Source organism: Limanda limanda, chromosome 15 (assembly GCF_963576545.1).
Source record: "Limanda limanda chromosome 15, fLimLim1.1, whole genome shotgun sequence".
Classification (NCBI taxonomy): Eukaryota; Metazoa; Chordata; class Actinopteri; order Pleuronectiformes; family Pleuronectidae; genus Limanda; species Limanda limanda.
Window position 1 is genome coordinate 25,917,380 of NC_083650.1, and position 11,658 is coordinate 25,929,037.

At 47.3% G+C, this 11,658-nt stretch overlaps 1 protein-coding gene across 1 annotated transcript; it reads right to left on the reverse strand.

The window, feature by feature from the left end:
- Nucleotides 1-467: 467 nt before the first annotated feature.
- Nucleotides 468-11,235, reverse strand: LOC133020749 (nephrocystin-1-like). The gene is made up of 20 exons (XM_061087449.1): nucleotides 11,010-11,235; nucleotides 9,101-9,162; nucleotides 8,915-8,975; nucleotides 8,459-8,592; nucleotides 8,080-8,278; nucleotides 5,965-6,066; nucleotides 4,965-5,053; nucleotides 4,745-4,793; nucleotides 4,538-4,625; nucleotides 3,962-4,056; nucleotides 3,688-3,816; nucleotides 3,427-3,501; nucleotides 2,375-2,485; nucleotides 2,191-2,273; nucleotides 2,015-2,091; nucleotides 1,830-1,932; nucleotides 1,632-1,744; nucleotides 1,479-1,552; nucleotides 980-1,024; nucleotides 468-845 (listed from the first exon to the last, which is right to left on the reverse strand). Exons 1-20 carry the CDS (start codon nucleotides 11,073-11,075, stop codon nucleotides 531-533), a joined length of 2,070 nt encoding a protein of 689 aa, XP_060943432.1. The 5' UTR covers nucleotides 11,076-11,235; the 3' UTR covers nucleotides 468-530.
- Nucleotides 11,236-11,658: the final 423 nt, after the last annotated feature.

The window sequence follows — 11,658 nt, forward strand, 5'->3', positions numbered from 1 at the left end:
ATGAGTTAGCAACGTGCTAGTATTTCTTAAAGCTGAACTTCATTTCCTGTCACAATGCAGAATAGACATGTGGAGGAGTGTGGTTATAGAATGTGTTTTGATTTCTGTCGAAAAATTAAAAGACAGAAACCAGTGACATGTTCCTTAGTTATAATGAGTCAGTTCTGAAGATATTCTCTAATATTCACTTGTGTTGAGGATCATGTTTCCATCTCTACAGGTTTATTGGCCCCTGTTTTGATTAAGTAAAGAAATCAGTAATTTATTCGTGATCATTCATTTTTATATAATTACTGTGTTTTCATGAAGAGCCACAGTAATCAGTAAGAAATGGATTAACCTACCGTAGTTTGTCTTCTAATCATATTAATTGACTGACAAAAATATAGAATATTAGCAGCTTTATTCTTTAAGTTTTCATGTTTCATAATTGTATTTATGGCACATTCAAGGTTTTTATTCACGTTAGTAAACCAAGCTGATGCCTTATCTAAAAAATTTAAATCATTTCATAATAATACAATCAATCCTCAAGTTGTACTTTTCCCCTGAGAGTGATGTAATCGTCCCCGCGCTACATGGAGGAGGTCAAAGGTCAACTCTGTGATATCGAAGGCGAGGTGGGGGTGCATGGGGTCCACGTAGACCTCCGGACATCCTGATTGGCCCGTGGTGTGCTGCTGGTGTTTCAGGGAATCCAGGGTGGCGTAGATGGCTCTGGCCCGCTGCTGCTCCGAGGGGGCGTCGGCCCAGCGGTGGGGGGGCAGCGAGGGCGAGTGGAGCAGGAAGTAGACGGACGACATGTAGACTTTCACAAACTCCTGTTTGACAAAGGGCAAGTCTCTCTGCAACACACAGACAGGAAGCTGCAGTTTACATCAGCTCGTCCTCAGTGTGCAGGGACACACTCCAACACACTGTGAGCTCCCCCTCTACAGGCCGACACTGGTACTGCACAAACACACACAGGAAATCTCACCTTCTGTGCTCGGCTCATGTTGATCTCAGTTTCCAGCCACGCACCCTGAGGAGAACACATCAATTCACATGCAAAATAAAAAGATTATTTAGTTTCTCACTTTTTTTTAGTAGTTTGTCCTGACTCTTGCTGAGGGTTTAGGACAGAGGATTAAAGCACTATGAGACGAATTGTGATTTGTGAATATGGCCTATACAAATAAAATATGATTGATTGACTTTAATCACTTCATTTCAAAACATAATATATTTAGGATTTTCTTGCTTTTATAGCGACGGGATGAGCCAATCAGCTGCGGAAGAAACTAACCTTCAAATATTGTACTGACTGTGTCAGGAGACTTTTCATGACTTGTTCTATCTATGTTTAGAAAACTCAAAGAAAATATTCCTTCTTTAATTCTACACTACAATGTATAAAGCTGGTAAAAGAATCAGGATTGAGAGACTTGTGCTTTGACCCGGGACTCGGAGGGCCCCCCCCCCCCCCCTGAACTGACCCTGAGCGCGTCCAGCAGGTCCGGCTGCTCCAACAGGACAGGAAATGTAGAAAGTACCGGGCTGCAGATCAGATCTGAAACAGAAGTGTTATTCAAAGTGGCTCCTATGGAAACAGTGATGTGTGCAGTTTGGATGAGAGGAGGGTGTGTTACCTGCATCCTGCATGGTGGGCCGGTCCATCAGCAGCGTGTCAGCCAGCAGCTGTCTGTGCAGAGCCAGCAGGTGGACGCAGCTCACACAGTGCAGCAGCGTGTCCGGGAGGAGACTGAGGGACACACACACACACACATGAGGCTGAGGGTCTCTGAAGACGTCTGCTGAGGAGTTCACGTGGTTGCTGATGTTCCCACCTGAGCTGCGTTCTGGTCCGCCTGCTGGTGGATCTGAACCTGAGAATCAGTCTCGGCTGCCGTCTGGCCTGGAGCATCTGCTGGAAGACACCGGTGGCTGGAGCTGAGAGGACAGACACATGGAAAGGTTTCACACAAGTCACTTCCTGTGAGGACTTCTTCTGAGCTCTGCTGCATCATCTCACATCCTCTGGTGCCTGAAGCTTCCATCGCCACGTCCTTCTCGTAGGGAGTTCCCCCGTTCACCGGCAGCTCATAGGTCCTAGACCCAGATTCAAATGCTCAGTTGAATTTACACATAAATGGAAAACCATGAGTGACCCTGATGTGTGTCTGGCTGATTTCAAATAGACGTGTGTACCTGTTGGGAAGTGGATTCCTCGTGTCGTCGCTCAGTTTGAGGAACGACCAGCCGCAGCTCAGCTCTCCTCTCTCACCCGTCGACTACAACACACACACACACAAGTAGCTATAGAGAGAAGCTCTGTTGGATCAGTCATGCTCCATTTTCCAAGTTTCTTATTTTCTCCATCATTTGTCCTCACATTCCGTATAAAAGTGACCCCCAGTTCAAAGAGGATCCCGAGGTCCGGAGACGCAGAGCTGCAGCGCAGGAAGCAGTCTCCGTCCAGGAGGGCGGGGAGGACACCGGTCATCTGGGTGGAGCACATCATACACTCTGGATTATCCTCAACATTATGTTTCATCTCAGGGAATAAAATCCTTAGGTTCTTAGTGTCAGAAATAGGGTTGCAAAATTCCGGGAATATTCAAAGTTGGAAACTTTCCATGGGAATTAACGGGAATTAACTGGAAATGTTGTGGGTAATTTATACTAACTGTATTTACCTTGTCATATACAGACATAAATATAAACATTTTGTTTTGTCATAGGCTGATTTGAGCCCTGAGGAAACTTTGGGCACTTGACTATATGCTTCTGCATCGTTGTGTCATTCTTAACATAGGTCTTTGCACAGTATTTGCAAATGTACACAGCCTTTCCTTCTACATTGGATGAGGTGAAATGTCTCCACACATGAGAGAGTGCACGTGGCATTGTTCTGTAGAATAAGATGAGAACAAAGTTTGTAAAAAAACACTAATGCAATGCCAGAGATATAAATAGTTAGACAAACAATTGGAATCGTCTGTGAACATATTTTACAATTGATGGATAAATGAATGGAAATAGTCTAGATGAACAGATGAACAATCCTCAATCAGCATGCTAATATATTTTCCCAGTAATATCATGGAAACTTACCTGACTAGTCCTTCACTCTACAGCAGGCCTCAATAGTCCTGCTGTAGAGTGAAGCATGCTGGGAGTTATCTGTGCATGTGATGGAAGAATGACCAGTGGAGGCTTGAAACTCAACGTTCCATACATCTTTAAAATAGAGTTTTGAATGATGTTTTTATTGCTCAGCGTTTAATTTGCGTAGTGTTTTTTTTTTTTCAAAATTCCCGAGCCTAACTTCCCGTGGAAAGTTTCCGGAAAGTTTCTGTAAATTTACCTGAAACTTTCCGCCCCTTTGCAACCCTAGTTAGAAACAGTTTTATCATCGTTCACCACAGAGAGCTGTGAACTCACCCGGGGGGAGAAGCTCCAGGTCTTCGGGCTCTTGTGGTTGTAAGTGGCCTGAACGGTGTGGATGTTACTCAACACCTGAAACACAAGGTCCGCTCATGGAAGGAAACTCTGGGATAGAACATCTAGAGCACATGCATCACAGAACCAGCAGTAACGAGAAGTTTACGACATGTGGTTCAAAGATGGATTTACAGGGAAAACTTAAGAGAATAAATACAGGAAATCAAGTAGAGCTGCACATAAAGCTGGTAACGCTGATACCTGAGTTCCATCGAAGGCACAGAGGCGGATGTGTCGGCTCAGGACCTGAACTCCGACCCCTGGGGTGGGAATCATCTTGCAGCTCCACAAAGTGAAACAGACACAAGTGCGGACCTGCCGAGCACGAACCTGCACAACAGGAGACGGAGGGAAGATCACACGGATCTGACCGGGTTCGATCAAAGAGGAAGTGAACAGACAGAGGGAGGGAGAGAGAGAGAGAGAGAGAGAGAGAGAGAGAGAGAGAGAGAGAGAGAGAGAGAGAGAGCCTCACCCTGCCGCTGTCTGGGTCCAGGAAGAGGTCCTTAAAGGAGAGCTGTGATTGGCTGAGATCAGGCTGAATATGCTGACTTCCTCTGAACGTTACACCTACAACAAGATACACAATGTGATCACTTTGAATTCTAACACAAAGAGATGACATGTGATGATGTGGTGGTGACAATAAATGTGAGAGAATCGTCCAAATGCTCTGGTTTAAAGAACTAACATATGGTCATATTGCAAGTGCAGCCAATGAAAGGTGTGTGTGTATTTATGTTACGCCCCCTGGTGGCTCGTAGCAGGACGTAACATAAATGCAACAGGTTTGAAGAAGTGGGGGGGCAGTCACACAGAAGACAAAGACAGTATTTATTTAAACAAAGCAACACAGGGATCAACAAGGACTATCAGTGGGGCCAAAGAAAAAGAACACAAAGAAATCCCGCCCCCCCTTTACAGGTGATACAGGATGTGGAGACACAACAACAACACAAGAAAACACACACTACATGTATACACACAGGACATGCAGATCAGATCATGCAGGGGGGGGGGGAGGGGGTTTGTGTTTGTTTTGTATAATGACCTTCCTCCACCAGCAATTTATTGAGAGTTGATGGTCTAAATCCAGAAGGTATAGCCCCCATAGCAGAGAGGACATCTGTTGCATCAATCTGTCACAAACACACACACACACACACACACACACAGACACAGACACACACAGTATAATGGTAGGTTCACCAATGGTGGTATCAGATCTAGTTAAATGTAGTTAATAACGTAGTTGTACCTCAGTCAGAGCCTTCCTCACAGTGGACCAGTTGGAATGTGAAGCCCCACTGGAAACGTGAATCTCTATTAGTTTTACACCAATATTCAAATGATTGATATTTGATGGCTGTTCATCATTTACATAAATTGTGGAAATCTGTTTAATCTGATGGGCAACACACACACAACAAGCTGCTGCTCAATGTCTCTAAACTTAAAATAAGATTAAAAAGTTGAACCTGTGTTTGTCATCAGTCGGCTCTTCCTCCTCCTCAGATGACTCTTCCTCATTTTCATCATCATCCTCGTCATCAACACCAGAATCAATCTGAAGAATTAGTTTTGACAGTAGCACAACAGGTACTTTCACTTTATTATGTCTATGAATATGTATGAATCTTTTTTTCAAATGTCCTCTCTTTGTATTTTGGTGAAAGTTGTGTTGAGTGTGTGGAGACAATAAAAACTATGGAGGACCATACATGACTGATAAATAAATAAATAAATAAATGTATAAATAAATACAGAAATTAAATAAATAAATGAATAAAAAAGGAAATACAGAAATTAATACAGAAATAAATAAATAAATACGTAAATTACAATAAATAAATGAATGTGGAAATATATTTAAGACATTTATTTAGACATTTTTGTTGTTATTAACGTATTGATAATAACAATAAATGAATAAATGTGGAAATATATTTAAGACATTTATTTAGACATTTCTGTTGTTATTAACGTATTTATTTATTTATTTCTGTATTAATGTATGTATTTCCTTATTTATTTATTTCAGTATTTATTTATACATTTATTTATTTATTCATACTTAGTTCATGTATGGTCCTCCATAAAAAAACACACAAACTATCTCAGCAGTTGTGTAACTGAGCCGTCGTCGGTTGAAATGTGGAAAACTTGCTGCAAAACGTCATTTTATTTTATTTATACCATTCGCCGTGTTCACGATTACATCATAAGAGCGTCCTGGTACTGCTCGTGTGAGTCCACCGTGTGGTGCAGACTCGCAGCAGGTTGTGTTACCTTCAGGTAGGTAGCAGGTTGTGTTACCTTCAGGTAGGTAGCAGGTTGTGTTACCTTCAGGTAGGTAGCAGGTTGTGTTACCTTCAGGTAGGTAGCAGGTTGTGTTACCTTCAGGTAGGTAGCAGGTTGTGTTACCTTCAGGTAGGTAGCAGGTTGTGTTACCTTCAGGTAGGTAGCAGGTTGTGTTACCTTCAGGTAGGTCTTTGGGACCACTCCTCGGTTGCCGTCCCCGTCCTCAGCCAGCCACCATCCGTCTGCCGTCCTCCTGATGATCCTCAACACGTCACCGCTCTGGAAACAGCAACAGTCGTCCAATGAATTCAAAGATTCAAAGATTCAAAGATTCAAAGATCCTCACAGTCAGCAGGTGCAGCGTGAGACACAAGGAGACACAAGGAGACACAAGGAGACAAAACTCAACGACCACCAGGTCTGACATTCAACCCTGAGCTTCGGCCTGTTTACATCAATTCAATATCACATAAGTCCTTTCATCACATGTGTTTAATGCAACTGTTTATTCTAATCAATGTTTTAAATATTATATTTTTCTGATGTCCTCTGTTACACGGGACATCTGTTGGACTCGTGTCCGTCCTGGGAGACAGGTCCTCACACGTGTCTCCTGGAGACGGGTCCTCACACGTGTCTCCTGGGAGACGGGTCCTCGCACGTGTCTCCTGGAGACGGGTCCTCGCATGTGTCTCCTGGAGACGGGTCCTCACATGTGTCTCCTGGGAGACGGGTCCTCACACGTGTCTCCTGGGAGACGGGTCCTCACATGTGTCTCCTGGAGACGGGTCCTCACACGTGTCTCTGTCCTGGAGACGGGTCCTCACATGTGTCTCCTGGAGACGGGTCCTCACATGTGTCTCCTGGAGACGGGTCCTCACATGTGTCTCCTGGAGACGGGTCCTCACATGTGTCTCCTGGAGACGGGTCCTCACATGTGTCTCTGTCGTGGGAGACGGGTCCTCACATGTGTCTCTTGGATACGGGTCCTCACACGTGTCTCCTGGAGACGGGTCCTCACACGTGTTTCCTGGGAGACGGGTCCTCACACGTGTATCCTGGAGACGGGTCCTCACACGTGTCTCTTGGATACGGGTCCTCACACGTGTCTCCTGGGAGACGGGTCCTCACACGTGTTTCCTGGGAGACGGGTCCTCACACGTGTATCCTGGAGACGGGTCCTCACACGTGTCTCCTGGAGACGGGTCCTCACACGTGTCTCCTGGAGACGGGTCCTCACATGTGTCTCTGTCCTGGAGACGGGTCCTCACACGTGTCTCCTGGAGACGGGTCCTCACACGTGTCTCCTGGAGACGGGTCCTCACACGTGTCTCCTGGAGACGGGTCCTCACACGTGTCTCCTGGAGACGGGTCCTCACACGTGTCTCCTGGAGACGGGTCCTAACATGTGTCTCTTGGAGACGGGTCCTCACGTGTCTCCTGGAGACGGGTCCTCACACGTGTCTCCTGGAGACGGGTCCTCACACGTGTCTCTTGGAGACGGGTCCTCACGTGTCTCCTGGAGACGGGTCCTCACATGTGTCTCTGTCCTGGAGACGGGTCCTCACATGTGTCTCCTGGAGACGGGTCCTCACACGTGTCTCCTGGAGACGGGTCCTAACATGTGTCTCTTGGAGACGGGTCCTCACGTGTCTCCTGGAGACGGGTCCTCACACGTGTCTCCTGGAGACGGGTCCTCACACGTGTCTCTTGGAGACGGGTCCTCACGTGTCTCCTGGAGACGGGTCCTCACATGTGTCTCTGTCCTGGAGACGGGTCCTCACACGTGTCTCCTGGAGACGGGTCCTCACACGTGTCTCTTGGAGACGGGTCCTCACGTGTCTCCTGGAGACGGGTCCTCACATGTGTCTCTGTCCTGGAGACGGGTCCTCACACGTGTCTCCTGGAGACGGGTCCTCACATGTGTCTCTGTCCTGGAGACGGGTCCTCACACGTGTCTCCTGGAGACGGGTCCTCACACGTGTCTCTGTCCTGGAGACGGGTCCTCACATGTCTCTGAGGTTTCTACCTTCTTCACCTGCTACAGGTTTCAGTAGTTTGACTCTTGTTGAGGACAGAGGACGTCTCACCTTGTTTAAAGACTATGGGACAAACTGGGACCTGTGAATATGAGCTCTACAGATAAAGTTTGATTGACTGATGTAATCTGATTCATATAATAAATATATATCATATATATCATGCTGAAGTTAACCACACACCCACAGGAAGCTGAAGATTAAGAATGTGGAACAAACAGGAATAAAGAGAGAAGCAGGACATGTCCCTCACCTGGACAGACAGATCTCCGTCCTGCTCTCCTTGGAAATCACTGAGGACTCTGTAGCTGGGAGAGTCGGACTGGGGGGGGGGGTTCCCAGCTCGCTGCTCATCTTCATCCTCATCACTGTCATCATCATCATCATCATCATCATCACTATGACTGTCTTCGCCCTCGTGGTCCTTATCACTTTCTTCCTTTGGAGAATAACTGTGGACGAAAAGAACAACAAGAAAAGTTTCAACTTTGTTTCTGTTCAGCTCCTTCACAGAAGCATTTGGATAATGATGTTCATGAGTGAATAACAAGGAAAATATGTATCATAAGTAAACAATAATGAAGCGTATCCTGTGTGTGTGTGTGTGTGTGTGTGTGTTCCCCGGCACTGACCCGGCGGCGCCGCTGGGTCCTGGTGGTGACAGCGTCAGCGAGAGCGAGCTCAGACGCTCCAGGTTGACCTGCAGGCGTGTCTCCACTTCCTGTTTCCTCTGGGCGTAGTTTCCCACCGGAGCCAGCTCATCCGCCTGGGAAGCAACACAACAACACAACAACACAACAACACAACTTCATCCAGCTGAACAAACCTGAGCAACACTCACTACAGGGAGTTTATCCTGAGGACGTCTGTCTCTCTCTGACACTTGGATGAGATGTTTGCTCATTTTCCACCGTTCCTCTCAGGTACCGACAGGAAGAACTCAGGTGGATTCAAGCTCGTCTCGGACATTTGATTTCTAACCATAATTCTCCTCAAGTTGAAGGAAATGAACCATTTGTATTTGTCGGTGAATTGATGCTGTGTATGTTCTGCACGCTGGAGCTGAGATGAATGATCCCAGCACTGACCTTGGTGAGTGTCCTCAGCGTCCTCAGGGTCTTCTCTGCCAACGCCTGCAGCTCCTGACACCTGAAGGAAACACACAGAACCTCAGAACCTCAGAACCTCAGAACCTCAGGAGACAAACTGTGACCAGGATGAAGGTCGAGGAGGAGGAGCTCCAGACCAAGAGGAACCATGACTCAGCTGTTTACCTGCGAGACGCCTCCTCAGTGGATCCAGCCTGACTCTGCACGTCCTTCAGCAGAATGTCCACCTGGGTCAGAACCACACACAGGTCAGAACTACACACAGGTCAGAACCACACACAGGTCAGAACCACACACACAGGTCAGAACCACACACAGGTCAGAACCACACACAGGAGAGAACCACACACAGGTCAGAACCACACACAGGACAGAACCACACACGGGACAGAACCACACACAGGTCAGAACCACACACAGGACAGAACCACACACAGGTCAGAACCACACACAGGAGAGAACCACACACAGGTCAGAACCACACACAGGTCAGAACCACACACAGGTCAGAACCACACACAGGTCAGAACAGGACAGAACCACACACAGGTCCGAACCACACACAGGTCAGAACCACACACAGGACAGAACCACACAGGTCAGAACCACACACAGGACAGAACCACACAGGACAGAACCACACACGGGACAGAACCACACACAGGACAGAACCACACACAGGACAGAACCACACACAGGACAGAACCACACACACAGGTCAGAACCACACACAGGTCAGAACCACACACAGGTCAGAACCACACACAGGACAGAACCACACACACAGGTCAGAACCACACACAGGTCAGAACCACACAGGTCAGAACCACACACAGGACAGAACCACACACAGGACAGAACCACACACACAGGACAGAACCACACACACAGGTCAGAACCACACACAGGACAGAACCACACACACAGGTCAGAACCACACACACACACCAGAACCACACACAGGACAGAACCACACACAGGACAGAACCACACACAGGACAGAACCACACACAGGACACAACCACACACAGGTCAGAACCACACACAGGTCAGAACCACACACAGGACAGAACCACACAGGTCAGAACCACACACAGGACAGAACCACACACAGGACAGAACCACACACACAGGTCAGAACCACACACAGGTCAGAACCACACAGGTCAGAACCACACACAGGACAGAACCACACACAGGACAGAACCACACACACAGGTCAGAACCACACACAGGTCAGAACCACACACAGGTCAGAACCACACAGGTCAGAACCACACACAGGACAGAACCACACACACACACCAGAACCACACACAGGTCAGAACCACACACAGGTCAGAACCACACACACCAGAACCACACACAGGTCAGAACCACACACAGGTCAGAACCACACACACCAGAACCACACACACACCAGAACCACACACAGGTCAGAACCACACACAGGTCAGAACCACACAGGTCAGAACCACACACAGGACAGAACCACACACACACACCAGAACCACACACAGGTCAGAACCACACACAGGTCAGAACCACACACACCAGAACCACACACAGGTCAGAACCACACACAGGTCAGAACCACACACACCAGAACCACACACACACCAGAACCACACACAGGTCAGAACCACACACAGGTCAGAACTTCCTCTCTCTCTAACCCGGATCTTCAGCTGCTCCTTCAAACTTCAGCTCAAGCATCAGCCACCAAAACCACGTGATTGGGAGAAGTTCGTAACTTTGACCTTTGTTTACATCGCTCGCTGAAATATAACGAGCTTTGAAGATCACAGGCACAGACATGCAGTGACCACCAGGATCACAGACACGGTGTCGGTGGTACACCCACAGACCACCAGGAGGATCACAGACCACCAGGAGGATCACAGACCACCAGGAGGATCACAGACCACCAGGAGGATCACAGACCACCAGGAGGATCACAGACCACCAGGAGGATCACAGACCACCAGGAGGATCACAGACCACCAGGAGGATCACAGACCACCAGGAGGATCACAGACCACCAGGAGGATCACAGACACGGTGTCTAACGCACCTGCTTCCGGGTGTCGTCCACTTGTCTCTGGACCCGCTGCAGAGCTCCGGTCCTTCTCAGAGACATGTCCTCACCCTATGTCCTCACCGGGACACACTCCATGTGTTAGCCACTTCGCTAGCTAGCTGGCTAGCTGACGCTACTCTTCCACTGGTCGCTAGGCAACCGGGTTCCTCTTCAAGGCTGTAACTAACCGGAAATAACACCCTCGCTCGTATTTCCTCGTCCGAATAATAAAACATGTTGTGTGTGTGTGTGTGTTGTTTCTAAATATGTGTCACTTCCTGTTGTTCATTTGGATTAAATATATTTACAAAGTGTTGTGTTTTGAATAAATCTCTACTCTCCTCTCGGTGTTGAGCTACTGACTGCCCCCTAGCGGACCGGAGGAGCTGCAGTGAGAACCTCTGCTGAACATTTAACACGATTTACATTTCACTGCTGTGTCAGTTACACAAGACACTTGGTCATATTCATTCATCAATAATATTACTGCCGGTAATAATAATATAAGTGTAATTTTTAACGTAATAAATAATGGACACGTTGAGACATCTACAGCCGTGGCCAAAAGTTTTGAGAAAAATAAACAAATATTCATTTTCACAAAGTCTGCTGCCTCAGTTTTTATGATGGCAATTTGCATATA